Source organism: Lutra lutra, chromosome 9, assembly GCF_902655055.1.
Source record: "Lutra lutra chromosome 9, mLutLut1.2, whole genome shotgun sequence".
NCBI classification, from domain to species: domain Eukaryota; kingdom Metazoa; phylum Chordata; class Mammalia; order Carnivora; family Mustelidae; genus Lutra; species Lutra lutra.
In genome coordinates this window covers 11,796,679-11,811,280 of record NC_062286.1, presented here as the reverse complement: position 1 = coordinate 11,811,280, position 14,602 = coordinate 11,796,679, and the positions used below count along the sequence as shown (strand labels likewise).

The 14,602-nt window shown below is 52.9% G+C and overlaps 1 protein-coding gene across 1 annotated transcript; it reads right to left on the bottom strand.

The window, feature by feature from the left end:
- Positions 1 to 2,081: 2,081 nt before the first annotated feature.
- Positions 2,082 to 8,061, bottom strand: MYCN (MYCN proto-oncogene, bHLH transcription factor). The gene is made up of 3 exons (XM_047746903.1): positions 7,870 to 8,061; positions 5,772 to 6,678; positions 2,082 to 3,573 (listed from the first exon to the last, which is right to left on the bottom strand). The coding sequence occupies exons 2-3, from the start codon at positions 6,559 to 6,561 to the stop codon at positions 2,969 to 2,971; spliced, it is 1,395 nt and encodes a 464-aa protein (XP_047602859.1). The 5' UTR covers positions 6,562 to 6,678; positions 7,870 to 8,061; the 3' UTR covers positions 2,082 to 2,968.
- Between the last annotated feature and the right edge of the window lie 6,541 nt (positions 8,062 to 14,602).

Genomic DNA, 14,602 nt, shown 5'->3' with positions numbered 1-14,602 from the left:
GACCCCCTCCTATAAACTAAAATAATTCAATGCTCCATCGAAGTCTTACGATTTACTGATCTAACTCATGGGGGACAATTCCTCAGTCTCAAAACCGCTCTCGGAACACAGAGATGGTTTCTCGTGTGCTTGACACGAGGGTTTCGATTCTTCTGAGCGCAGCAGATTATAGGTAAGTGCAGAGCTCAACCTGGTGCCGCTTTCCCTCAGCTGGTCCCGGAAAGGCAAATACGCTGTGATGATTCATATATATGATCCACCTAATGCAAAAATTTCTTTTATAAAACAAAGTAAATTACATAGAAAGGGCGATTAAATGAACAGTGGAAAACAAGAGATGGTAGGCTTTAGAAGAAAAGAGAGGATGGGCACCAGGCATGTAGAATCAGAGCACGGAATTTGTCTCCGAGCTTCCCAGCAGCCACAGTGAAAACAGAGCCTGGTGGGAATTAGTTTAGAGCCTGATTCATCACAAGTTTTCCTCATCTGTGGCTAGGGTTCCGTCTCATCCAAAAACGCGTAGATAGGCCCCTTATGGACCCAGAAATAGAGAAATAGGGATGATTGAACTGAGCTTCAAGAATCACAATGACTTTGGGGCACCTGGGTGGCTCGGTCAGTTAAGCACCCAACTCTTAGGTTTCAACTCAGATCGTGATTACATGGGTCTGGAGATCCCTGCTTGAAGATTCTCTCCCTCTGCCCCTCCCCCCACTTACACGTGCAAGCACACATGCCCACTCTTTTTCTAAAATAAATAAATCTTTTTAAAGATCTCCATGACTTTGAGGTCACTTAACTTTCTTTTGGCTCATGGATACACACGCAAGGTGCCCAGGCTGCAGGTTAATTGGGGACCATGAAACGCAAATGGACACTGTCCTTTGGAAAAAGGACTTTCAAAGCAGTTTCCTGATTTTCTCATGTGGGGATAGGGTAAGTGGAGAGATTTAAGCAAAATTCTCATGATTCTCAGCGTGCTTTGACCATCAGGGTCCAAGGCAACACCGCCAACATCGTTAGCTTTAGGTTGTATGGCTGTAAACTGGACTGACGGGGACCTTGGGAGTTCTAATCCCCCACTGGCTTGTTGTATACAATAACCAAAGCAGACAGGGACTTACGTGGCCTGGATTCTCCCATCATTGCCCCTCACAAGCCCCGAGACCAAGACAAGCATTGCCTTCACTGGACCTATCTTCTTGGCAAAGCAAAGGCCTTTTTCTGATGAACGAAACATTAGACAAATGAGCAGAGCGCTACTTTTCACCCCGAAGAGAAATAGGTTATTTGTAAGCTTTCAGTTCTGAGCTCAAAGCCTCAGAAGCCAAGGTAACACCTTCCATCAGAGAACCTCAGAAATACCTTCCAAACTGAACTATGCCTCCCTCCACTCCACAGACCCTGGCTGTCCTCCAGAGTCCACCAAGGTTAATCCCACTACCGCACGGCAGCCCAAATACCTGTGTGAAGTTAACAGCACTACAGCACCCCAGTCTCTCCTAGAGGCACATGGCACTTGATCTGGGCCAAACACCTGTTGCTTCGTGAGGCGTTTTTGTGCATCAGAGCGCTCCTCTAGGGGAGAGACCATCTTCATCTTTGTATTCTGCTCTGGTATGTAATGCAGTCCAATCCAATCCTAGTGCATTCTGAAGAATATGTACTTGGAGACAAACTACGTGACGTCCCAAAGTCACCCATGTAACAAATATTACCAACATAGCCAAGTTTCACCACCGTCTTGATTATACTTCTCACTCTACAGGGTTGACTGGGACTGGTGTCTGAGTGTAACTCCATTAGATGGCCAACATTTTTTAAAGTGCTCTGTAAATTACTGAATGCTCGTTGTTACAGTGCCGTCACAAATGATGTCTCCATTCTGTGTCATCTGCAAGAAATACCTTCACCTTCCTCAACTCCGTTCTCTCCACACCAGGTGGGGAGAGGGGCCGCTCTCCAGTGAGGGCTGCCCAGTGAGCCCAAGATGCCACCATAACGTACGTACTATGTTCACACTTAAGGGATAGAGGGGATAGGATTTCACTAGTGTTATTAAGGAGAAAAAAAAAGCTGCATCATTTAATTGCTATTTATTTTCATAAACATGAGGTATTTCAAAGTGCTATAAGATGCAGCACTAAATATATACATTTTGAAGAAATTAAACACAGAACTTTGCATTTACCCAGTTCTATGCACCAAACATGAACAAATACATTAACAGGAAGAAACAGGCTAGGAAAAAGGCATATATATATAGTAAATTTCTTTACAAAAGTTTCTTAGTTCAAAAAGTGATAAAGTAATATCTACTCAAAACTTTCACAACTCATTTTCATACGAAAATATAAGTATCAAATTTAGTTATGTATCAGCATCATACTAAAGTATACAGGCAGTGTAAGAATTAGTACAGTACATAACAGAGATTAACAATATATTTGTATACAAAACATGCTCCTCAAACATTGAGGTATTACAGTACTTAGGTATGAACTTCCGGTCTAATACTGGCCGCAAAAGCCACCTCTTATTACCCAGGACGTATACAAAAGGCGGGTGTGTCCATGGTATTTACAGAAATGTTCCCCAGGGGGTATCCAATGGCAAACCCCTTCTGTGACATCTGCTGGAACTTAAGCACCATTTTAAAAAGAAGGAATGACTTTCTGTTGTTTGGAAACTTAGAACAAACAAGGTGACTTCAACAGCCCAGAGGCTCCCAACTGTCACAAACTCCAACCACGGTCTCGGAGGGGCCAGGGAGGACACGGCGAGGGCCACCCAAGCATCCCATCGCGCAGAACCCCCACATGTCCTGCTCCCCACCCAGATCCAAACTCGACGGGGGACCGATCTGAAAGTAAACCAACATTCTTAATGTCAACACAATGTTTGTTTAAAAAAAAAAAAAATCAAAATGTGCAAAGTGGCAGAGTGACTGTCCAGTTTCGAGAAACGTTTAGCAAGTCCGAGCGTGTTCTATCTTCTTTAGCAACTGCTGCTGCCTGGCCTGCAACTTCTCCTTCTCCAGCAAAAGCTGATGCTCCTCGGCCTGGAGGGAGTGGACGTACTCGGTGGCCTTTTTCAAAATGACCACCTTGGCGGCCTTCTCGTTCTTCACCAGCTCTGGCACGTGGTCCCTGAGCGTGAGGAAGCTGGAGCGCAGGTCGTTCCGGCGCTGGCGCTCCAGAATGTTGTGGTTCCGGCGGCGCTCGCTGTCCTCCGAGTCAGAGTTGCGGGGACTCAAGCTCTTGGCCTTGGGGGGGATGACACTCTTGAGGGGTCGGGGCGACGCTTCGCTCTTGATCTTCTTCTGGGGTGGCACGTCCTCGCTCTCCACGTAGGGCGACGGGGCGGCGTAGTTGTGCTGCTGGTGGATGGGGACACAGCGCTTGAGGATCAGCTCCCCCGGCGGGGCCCTCCCAGGGCCCAGGGCTGCGTTCTTGGGGCGCACAGTGATGGTGAAGGTGGTGACGGCCTTGCTGTTGGAGGAGGACCGCCGCTTCTCCACGGTCACCACGTCGATTTCCTCCTCGTCGTCTTCCTCTTCGTCATCTTCGTCATCTAAGAACAAGATGGGAGTCATTCTTTTGGTGACACACACGGACTACCCGCGATCTCTCCATTCAGTCTCTTGCCGCAGGCGCAGCGCTTGCCAAGCATCGGGGACCCGCCCACACATGTGGACAGGATCCTACCCAACATCTGGAAATGAAACACATCTGGAAATTCCCCCTTACCCACACTCCTAGACCTTCCAGCCTCCGCTCAGGACTTTAGCAAGTGGCAAAATTAGGAACTCGGCTTCGGTGTCGGATGGCATCTGACTCCATCACACACGAGTTGGGGGACCCCGGGCAAGTTAAACTGTGGAAGCCTCAATTTCGATGGGGACAGTAATGGGGTTCTGGAGTTGGACAGGTAATACAGAGAGAACTGGGTCTAGCAGACACAAACACGCTCAGGGAACGGTAAGCTTTTATCATCATCAGTTTTACCCAAAGACGCGCTCATTATTTCCAGCTCCACACTTAAGAACTGTGGCTCCCCGTTTTAGGAGCCTCGTTAAGCAACTGACACAGAGCCGAGTTTGATTTTAAGTCCTTACAATGAAAGGGCCATTTAATGGTCTGAGGCAGAGAAATTAGCTGCCTGCCAGAAACCTGAGTTCCGTAGAGTAACCAGGTGTTCATCTAATAAAAACCAAATCCGAATGACGAAGTCGGAATCCACAGGAACTCTAAAGCCCGAAGCGGGGGCGCCTCTTCCCCCAGGTCCGCGGCAGAAACAGCAACCCCAAAACATGTAGCCTCATGTCTGCATTTCCCTCTCTCTCCTCCTCTACCACCTCGCTGGGATCGAAAATTATTGTTTAAAATGCAAGCATGAAAATCAAAACACATCTTCTGCTTGATCTGAAGGAGGCCGGAAAGCTGAACAATTGTGGGATTTGTTCTAAAGCCGAAATGTGAGGCTGTTCCAGTCTGTGGGTCCCTTTAAGCCCATGTTTTGGTTTTCTGCCAAGAAGACAGCTGTTGGAAGGAAGTGCTTCCTCACTGAGAGCTGTCAAGGCACAGACATTAAAGGGACAGACCCGATTCAAACTGGAGGCTTATCACCAAGTTTCCTTCCAGGAGCCTTAGAGGGATCCATCCTCGGCCCTCAAGGAAATGCAGGCTTTTTATCCACCTGCACTGAGAATGCAGGTTTTCACGATCCCCTGGAGTCCCAGCTCCCCGCCGCCAGGACAAGGGCTATCCAAGTGTTTGGACAGAGTTCTTTACCTCCAGAGTCCCAGGCAAAGTCTGGGTTTTAACCCAACCCTGACGTTTAAGGCAGAGGTAGGCACACAACAGAAGCAATGGAAGGGTGCCTTGCAGCCTCCGGGTGATTCCTGGAGGGCCTGAGTGGCCGCCCTCACCTTGAAGGGCACTGGGTCACAGAGTAACTCTGGTCTGAAATTAGTCCCGGAATTCTCGCCAGAGAAAAACACGGGACCCAGTTCCCACTGCACCCCGTAAAGAGGCAGCCCCTCGAGAATGTACACAACCGCTGTGGTCCTTGCCACCAGCTGCTCAATGGAGGGAGGGAGGGGGGTGCCCCCAGCACCCCCAGCCTTTCAGATCCTCCGCCAGCCGCTGGCCAGCATACTGCCGCCTGCTGGCCACCGACCAGGAGCAAATAGCCCACCACCCACGGAGGGCGGGGAAGACTACCCAGGCTTGAAAAAATAAATAAATAAAACCGGTAGTAGCCATCTGTGCAACCTTGCTCTACCTTCCTGCGCCCTACATAGGATTCTGCACCGCCTTTGTGTCTTCTCCCCGCGCCTGCCCTCCCCTGACCCGGGAGGCGGTCCCTCTCCACCCTCGTGCTAACAGGTTTCTGCCCTGAAAACGCACCCAGCGCACCTCTACACTCCCACCCAGCTTTCGCCACCCAGCGTTTCCTAATTTTATCCCTGGACTGGCTGCAACGGAGAGGCGGGGCGGGTGAGCGCCGGTCGGAGCTCCCGGAGAGGGTGGAAGGAACTTCGGCGAGGGGGAGACTCTGGGGTACACCCTCTTGGCAGCTCCCACTCCCCCCTCTCCTCCTCATCCCGGGGCTCTGCTTGGAGGAACCTGGCCCTCTGCCACCTGCACTACCTCTAAAATACTCCCCCACAACCCTCCGCAAAGCCAAACCCAGGAAGAGTAACAAAGGGAGCGCGACTCCGGCTCCAGTGCTCCCGGGAGGCAGCCGGCCTCCGGCCCGGTCTTTACCTGAGTCGCTCAGGGTGTCCTCTCCGGAGGTGCTGAGAGCCTTGTGGTCACCGCCACTGGCCGGACGGCCGCCGGGGCGCGGGGGGACGGCCGCCGGGGCACCGGCCGAGGCCGCGGCACTCGCCCCCGAGGCGACCGCAGCAGCGCCCGCCGCCGGGGCACCGGCGGGAGCGGCGGGCGCGGGCTCGCGCTTGTTCACGGGGAAGGGGAAGACGACGGCGGGATCCACGCACTCGGCGGCCGGGTGGGCGAGCTCCGCGGGCAGGGCGGCCCCGGCGCGGCCCGCCCCCGCCGCCGCACAGTGCCCGCGGCCCGCAGGGCTGGTGGCGCCCGCTCCCGGGGCCGGGGCCGCGGGACCGGCAGCCGGGGGCCCGCGGCCGTGCTGCAGCTTCTCGCTCACGGCGCGCTCCAGCTTCTCGCGGGCCGAGAAGCCGCTCCACATGCAGTCCTGGAGGATGACCGGGTTGGGGGTGAGGCCGCCCAGGCCCCCCAGGCCGAACGCGTCCTCCTCGGCCGGGTTGCCCCACAGGTCGGCCTCGGGCAGCAGCATCTCGGTGGCCCAGTTCGGGGGCTCGGGGCTGTGCTCCGGGAAGGCACGGCTGGGCGACAGCGGGGGCGTGGGCAGCAGCTCGAACTTCTTCCAGATGTCCTCCCCCGGGGGGGTCGAGTCGGGGCCGCCGAAGTAGAAGTCATCTTCGTCCGGGTAGAAGCAGGGCTGCAGCGAGTCAAACTCAAGGTCTGGGTTCTTGCAGATCATCCCCGGCATGGTGGACGCAGTACAGCTCGGCATCGGCTCGCCTCCGGGCCGGCGAATGAGGGCTTCTTTCCGCTCGGCTCCTTTTAGTTAGGGGGGTGCTTCCTTCCCGTGGGGGGCGCGGAGTGCGGGGGCCCGCGCCAATCTCCGACACTGCAACCGACAGACACACCGGGAGAGGGTTGGCAAGCGGAGCCGAATGGGGGGGCCGGGCAGTGGGCGCCCCCCTCTTCCCCGGCTCCTCGGTCTCCCCTCCGAGCCCCCCACTCCGCCGGGTGCTCCCGAAGGTGGAGGAAGTTCTGGCTCTCGCTCTCTCCCTCTCCCTCCCTCCTTTTGTGTACAAGCTGTCTACGACAGGGGGTGGGAGGGGGCATGCAGATGCGGGGGGTGATGGCGTGGCTCTGCAACTTTGGAAACTGCCATTTCATTCACACTCCGCAGTGCCTGGGGGAGGGGGCTGCTCCGGGCTGCAGAATCCCAGCTCTCTCCAGCTCCCCGACAACCCAGTTGCACCGCGGAGGTCCAGCTGCTCAGAGGAAGCCCAGGGCTCCAAACCCAGCTACCAGGCGTGAGATCTGGAGTACCCTCAATCCCTCCTTTGTAAAATTGCAACCTCGGGAGTGCAAAAGATAGCGGGGTATTTAGGAAACTTTGCAAATGGAAAAACGCCTTTCTCTAGACCGAGACCAACGAGGGGCACCCAAACCCAAATTAGAGCCCCCCCCAAATTAGAGCAGACGCCCCTCAGCAATACGTCGGCTGCAGGGAGAGTCCTGCCAATAGCTTATTTTGAACCTCTCTAACCCCACCCCCACTCTTCCAAACCCCCAACAATGTCGTCTTCCTGGGAGAGGGGAGCGCCTGAACCCCAGTTCCCAGGAATGGTGCGGGGTCGCCAGGAGAGCCGCGTCTCCTCGGGGCTGGGGCAGTCGTGACCCAGATTACCACCGCGGCGGCCTCGCCCTGTCTAACCCCTCTCTTCTTCCTCCAGGGGCACCCTCTGGAGAACCCCAGCTTCGGGGTGGGGACGCACCGGCTCCCCGTCAGCTTAAACACGGATAAATGTTCTGGAGAAGGGCGAATTTCTTCCCGATGAAGCCATTACACCCCCCCGGGAGAGGCTGTAAAAAGGATTAGGGCGGGTCTCTTCCACCCGGGGTGCCTTCGAGGCTGGAACTGGCTTTTCAGGGAAAACCCCGAGATGGTTTTGTTTCGGAAGCAGCAACAGTCCCCCGAGGATATTCGAGCGCCCTGTGCGCGAGCCGCGATCCCGTCCGGGGCTTGCCTTCCCGCCGGGCTCGCCGCCCGGGGGGCGCGGGGCAGTTTGCAACCCCCGCTCCTTACCTCCCGCCGACAGTCGGGGATCCAGAGGCAATTCTGCGCGGGGGTCTCCGGGTGGCCCGGGGTTGGTGGTCCTCGGGTGGCTGCAGTCTGTGCGCGCTTGCGCCTGGCTAGCGCTTCCTCGGCTCCAACCCAGTTCCCAGGAGCCCACCGCATCCACCCAGCGCGTCCAGACAGATGACTGTCACTGGCTGCGCTTTGAAGCTCGGGGGATATTATTAACTGAAAAATCTGACACACCCGGGGGGCGGGGAGAGAAGGGGGCTGCGGCACAGACAAGGGGGAGGGAGAAAAGCAGAGGAAAGCGGCTTTACCCCGCCCTCTTGATTTCCATAAAAATCAGGGGAGGCGCCAAAGCTTTCGCGCCAAAAGCCACTTGCTTTTCTTCTTTGCAGAGAGGAGGCTGCAAAGCTGGGAAAGCCCGGGGTGTGCTCCTCCCTCGCTTTTAGACCCCCGGGCTTGCACCCGGTGCACTCTGCGAACCAGCTGCGCGCCAAGCGGTGCAATGCAGCACCCACCCTGCGGGCCTGGCAATGGCTTGGCATTAAAATATTTTTTCCGGAGGGCTCCGGGGGTGTGTACCGGGGGAGTGGGGCGGGGGGTTGGGGGCGGGGGAGGGGGCGGGGGGTGGAAGCCGAGGCTTCTCACCCAACCCCCGCCCCGACTGCGTTTGTGTTCGGCTGAGCGCGACGCCTGCGTGGAGCCAGGCCCGGCGGTGGGGTCGCTGGTGTGTGATCTCGAAGGGAGGCTACACCGAGGGTGCAGAATGGGAGGAGGAGGAGGACGCGCCCATTTAGGAACCAGACCGCAGGATGTTTCTAGTTTTAAATTGAAAGGAGAGGGGCGCCCCCCTTGTTTGAAAATAAATAAATAACTTTGGGCTACGAGGGTGGCGCCGCGGCGGTTTCTCCGGCCGAAGGCGACACCTCGCGGAGACTGAGCAGAAAGCGGAGCTGCTGGGCCGGGTTTTGGGGGCTGGAGGGGGGCCACCCCGCCGCCCCCGCGGCACTGTCACCCGGGCCTCCCCACTGCGCAGCCTCCGAGGGGGAAGGAGCTGGAGACCCGTCCCCACGGGGTCCCGAGTTAGCCTTCTCCAAGCTAGTATTTTCCCGAATTTCGGGGGAAGCTGTGCAGGTTCCCATCGAAGTTGTGGTCCACACCTCCTCGAGACCAAACCTCGGCTCCAAACCCTGGACTCCAAATGGTTCTCGAGCCAAAAAAGAAAAGCTGCGATCGCTGCTTCGCCTCTTGGTGCCTCAGTTCCCTCATTTGTGAAGTTGCAGTTAGTAATGGCGCTTACGTCATGGGGTTGTTTTGGGAACAGAGCGCTGTAAAAGTGCTTCGAACAGTGCAGAACACCCAGTGAGTGTCAGCCTCTGACTGATGCTACCTGATCGCGAGTCTTCTGGGGAAATGAAGACACCCCCCCCCAAATCCCGCTGTATGGCCTTCTCTATTGCTACCGCCCCCTGTGAAATCTTCATTTCATTCTCGTCGAACTGTTTTACAGGTGGAAGGGTGGGGGGCATCGCAGATGATCGCCCCTACCCCAAAACTCCCCAGGAAAACCCCGGACCCCCTGGATAGCCCCCTTCACAACCAAATACACCATGAGGTGGGTTTTCCCTTGGAAAACATTCCCCGGGTACTTTGGGGGTAGGAGAACCTCCACCCCCACCCTCAGTGGAGTGAGAAAGCTTCTCCATCTCCCTTTTCCCAAACTGGAAATGCAGCTCATCCCTGCCATTCACCTCAGCATTCAAACTGGTTACGGGCCAGGCTGCCGAGGGTCAGGGGGCAGCCTGTAAACCGCTCCCGGATTAGCATTTGTGAAGGGCTCTTCCAGCCCCTAGCCCGGATGCCTACATAATTCTGGGGAGAGAGAGGCAGATCCCCAGAGATCTAGGAAGTGGCCCATGAATGAGGCTGAGCTGCCCTCCCAAGCACCTTTATTATTATTATTTCTTTCACATATGTAAAACGATTCGCCTTTGCAAAAGCCTTTAACACCCCCACTTCTGCTTTCCCTAACCCCCTAATCTAAACCCAGCCCTCCTGCTGTATTCTCTGCTAGTGTCCTGGATTTTCCTCCCGAGCACTCAGGGCCATTTGTAATTATATATGCCTGGGAATGTTTGCTCAGTGCCCGCTTCCCCCACGAGGCTGCGGGGGAAACAGCCTTTACCTCCCTCACTAGACCTGGGAGCTCCGGAAGTACAGGCCTTGTCTGTTTTGCTGAGGACGGATCCTCAGAGGCCAAGCCACGTACCTGTCTACAGTAAGTACGGGACACTGTTCAAGGATGAGATCCCTGAATGAGTCCTAAGGTGACCACCTCCTCCCACATAGTTCCTGTTTATTGGCAACAGCGGGAGAGACAAATGAGTGTCATTCCAGAATCTTCTTCAGGCCCCCAGCAGCAGCGGGACCCAGAAAAGACACTCAGAAGAGCCGGCCCTACCATTTTACCAAAATGACAGGATATTAAAATAGGCCAAGATGGCGCCCGTTACAATGTTCAAAAGTCTTCTCCTTGTCCTCTCTCACCAGACCTGTGCCCTCCACCATGCCACTCGTTTTTTGTCCCTTGATTTAAAAAATAAAATAAAATAAAAAAGAAGAAGAGGAGGGGACAGGGAGACAAGGGACCTGGTGACTCCGTGTGCCTCCCAGCAAATCAGGTATCCTTCCAGGACCTCAATCTCTAATCTCCTTTTAATGCAAACCAGTAATTACTGACAAGTCTGAATTTGAAGGTTAACAGAATGATAAAATTCAACAAGTGTTTATTGGTGCCTTTATTTGCAAATGGAAAGATAAAAGAGTCTTTCCCCGGAGAAACCTGGCCACTGCTGCTTCCTAGTCGGCTTGTGGAGAAACCTGCCTATTTCCTTTTAAAACGTGGAAACGGTCTCGGGCTACGTGAATGCACATTAAATAAATCTTCAGATGGCTTGGAAGAAGAGGCTTGGCTCGGCACACTGCTGCTCTGTCCCAACTCAGAGCAGAGATGAGTCCGCGAGCTCACCATGGACTCAGAGGGACACACTCCTGAAGTAGAACCAATGGGTTACATAGAGTTAGACACAGGACTGGGTTTATAAATAAGGAGAGTTTTGAGGGACAATGTTTTGGCCTACAAATCCCTTTATTAAAAACAAAACAAACCACACACACATTCAGAAGGGCCCAAACCATGACTGGCTAGGAGATCCACAACATCTAGGAACCCTCCCACTGCCCCATCTCCTGACCAGGAGGGAAGGGTCTGATGGGTCCAGGGCCCACGGTTCCTCCTAGGAGCTTTACCGAGTCCCTTCCCCCAACGACAACAACAACAACAAAAAATGCATCAATTTCTGCTGATTAAATCCTCGTAAATCCTTGACTCTTCATTTGGAATAAAGTAAAATCTAGCTCCTTGCCTTACCCCATTGCAAAATAAAAAGCAAACAAACAACAACAACAACAACAAAAAACAAAAAAAAAACAAAAAAACGAAGAAAATCCTGAAGATTTAAATAGAAAGAAGTCAGAATATAAAAGTCAAAAGAGGGACATAGAGATGGGAGTATTTTCTGGGAGACACAGCCCAGAAACAAGGGAAGGAAAAACTGAATATATTTGACTACAATAAAAGTTAAAATTTACAGTTAAAATGCACCCTAAGCAAAGTCCAAAGACAACAGTGTGATAGAAAATACTTGCCTCGTACAGAAGAGACAAAAAGTATATCCCATGTATTAAAAGAGATCCTACACATTGAATAGAAAAAAACAGCCCGATAGTAGTAAGACTTCAGGATAAGAGTAGGTAATTCACTGCATAGGAAATGCAAATTGTTCATAAACATATGAAAAGATACTCAGCTTCACTAGTAGTCAGGGAAATGCAAATTAAATCTCAAGGAGATTAACATTTTTTTGGTCTAGCAGATTGGCCCAAGTGTTGGCAAGGCTGAGGAGGGGGTGGGGGCCTGTCCCCCAGGGCTGGTGTTCCAGCTCCAGGAGTAAAAGCAATCCCACTCGTCTGTCTTGGGAGATAGAATAAAACAAAAATATGTATACTAGAATGCTTGTGGCAGGATAGTTCTTTATAACAAAAATACTGAGAACCCTGTAAATGCCCATCAGTAGGAGAACGGTTTGAATCTATCATAACACATCCAGGCAGCAGAATAATAGGCAGCCACTAAAAGTAATGGATTAGATCTACAGGTAATGACTGGGAAAATCTCTGTGCTTAAGCAAGATGTAGGTCAATGTGTCCGGCACTTTAGTACACTCGCACTTAGGTCCATCTACACTAAGCCAGCAGCCAAGTGGATGGACTGTTCAACAAGTCGTTAACCGTGGTTTATTTTGAAGAGTGGAATCAGGCAGAGGGAGAAACTTTCCTCTTTTATAGTTGGTTGTGTTTTTTTTTTTTTTTTTCAAGCCACGGAGATTATGAGCAATTTTAATTTTTTGTTTTGGTTATCACTTTTCAAAAAAATATTTTGGTTACACCCCAAGAAAGCTAATCGTTGGCGACGGGGGTGGGGGGGTGGTTTCCCCGGCTGGTTGGCATTCTTTCGGACCAAGGTGGTTCTGAACTATGAGCAGAGGGAGTCAAAGAGACCTAGATGGGACAAAATGGCCCTGGTTTAACTAGGGTTAGAATCAAGCCAGCCCAAGCCACTGGTGTTGCATGCACCCAAAGCAGGACCCGACTGATTGATTTACTTCTGAGGCTGAAGGAAAATCTGAGATCCAGCAACGAAAGGGTTTTGGGGTGGAGAGTGTTATTGGCACAATTACCTTTAAAACAAAAAACGATCCTCATTGAGTATCGGTAATTGTCAGATTCAGAAAAGGAGAAGGATCCCTCAGGACCTGCACTCCCCTCAAAACTGTGACTCTGCCATGTTTGAAGCAGGTCGAGCAGCCCTCCTCCTCCCTTGGGAAGCCTTCCCTAGGCTGAGTACATTACACAGCCCCAGGGAAGCGGAGAACCCAACCCGGGTCAGGTGTGTGAAATGCTCCATAAACGGCAAAGAACGATGTGGATAGAAGGTGCTCTTACTGCTGTAGGATTCAATTTTCCATTCATCTTATGTTCTCCAGGTGAAAAGGCAAGCTGGAAACGCTGTCCCGGTAAGCAGATGGTTTGCTCAGGGCCATGCGCCCTGGAAATGGATGAGGGTGATAGGCTGCCCCTTTGTAGGCTCAAGGGTTTGCGCGGAGGGGAACCCAGTCTTCCAAGGAGCCCAGAAGGCTGCAGAGAATCCTCACTGCACATCCGCTCTGCGAATCCCTATGGCATTGCCCCTGAGAAGGAGCGAAACTCTCTACATCCCATCTTCTTTCTCACTCGACATCCCATCTTCTTTCTCGGCCGACTCTCCCCTCCCCATGACTGAATTTGGGTGTATCCACCATCTACTCCTTGAGGTTTTCAGATCCCCTCTTCAAGTGATCCTATAATAGATGGTTGATTTGCCCATTGATTCAATTTCCTTCAGTGCTGATGACACTCCCTAGAGCTCCTGGGACCACCCAGGCTCACCTTAATATCTGCCCGGGGGCCCTTTCAGTTTCCTTGTGTTTAAATAGTGATCAGTGATAAGCCTCTATCTGTCCATTTCCAGAAACTGCTGCTCCTGGCCTAGAAAAGCCTCTTTCTTTTCTGCTTCAAGTCCTTTCCTCAAAGATCAGCTGGAGACTCCAGAAAGGAATGCTGATCTTCCCAACCCTAGCTGGAGACTCCAGAAAAGAATGCTGATCTTCCCCCCAACCCTCCTTTCCCCCTGCAGCCCTCCGCTGATTGCACACAGCCTGCCGCAGGCTTGCACAATCCACTCGCATTCTTCATCCGGGTCCTGTTGCGTGCAACTCCGCGCACAAGGTTAGCAGTTCCTGAGCGCAAGGAGCCCGCCCCCCTCACCCTTGCACCTTGTGCAGTGTCCGCCGCCATGAATAATCAAGAACTGAGCTGAAAGCTAGCCGGGCTAGCAGGCTCGCCAGGCTGAGTAACCCCGAGAGCCGCTCTGAGTCTTAACGTCTTCACCTTTACCGTAGCATTTCCTGAGGATTAAGTGGGGGTAGCATCCATAAAGTCCTCGGTTTATTATGAAGGTGCGGTAATGGTCTAGTTCCCTCCCTTCGATCTTGCCCCGGCCTGCTTGGGGTGGGGCTCCGCAAACCCTCCATCAAGAGACCACAGCCTCTGGGTTCCAGGCTGAGCTTTCTGAAGCAGTTCCTGGATGTACGGGGACTAGTTAATGATCCCTGCTCCTACTAGAACCACCCCTGGGTGGGCCCCGTCCCTCTTCTTAACTTGTCCTTGACCTAAGTAACTGCACTTGGAAGAAGGTACTGCCAAGTCAAGGTAGCATAAGGCAGAAACAGCACAAGACCACAGGGGAGAGAACGAGTGCCTTGCAACCCGGAGCTGGGAATTACTTGTTGAAGAATGTCACATTGGTCTTTTAATTCCTCTTGGCTTCACTTTCTTGGTTCATAAAATGGGAATAATAAGTCCCATTCCCGCTCTGCTCCTCCTCCTCCTCCTCCTCCTCCTCTTCCTTCAAGATTTATTTACTTAAGGGGCGCCTGGGTGGCTCAGTGGGTCAAAGCCTCTGCCTTCGGCTCAGGTCATGATCTCAGGGTCCTGGGATCGAGCCCCGCATCGGGCTCTCTGCTCTGCAGGGAGCCTGCTTCCCCCTCTCTCTCTGCCTGCCTCTCTGCCTCCTTAT

Coding starts and splice junctions, on each gene's coding strand:
- MYCN (XM_047746903.1), bottom strand. CDS start 6,561: ATGCCGAGCTGTACTGCGTCCACCATGCCGGGGATGATCTGCAAGAAC. Junction 3,574..5,771: donor GGACACCCTGAGCGACTCAG/GTAAAGACCGGG, acceptor TCTTGTTCTTAG/ATGACGAAGATGACGAAGAG.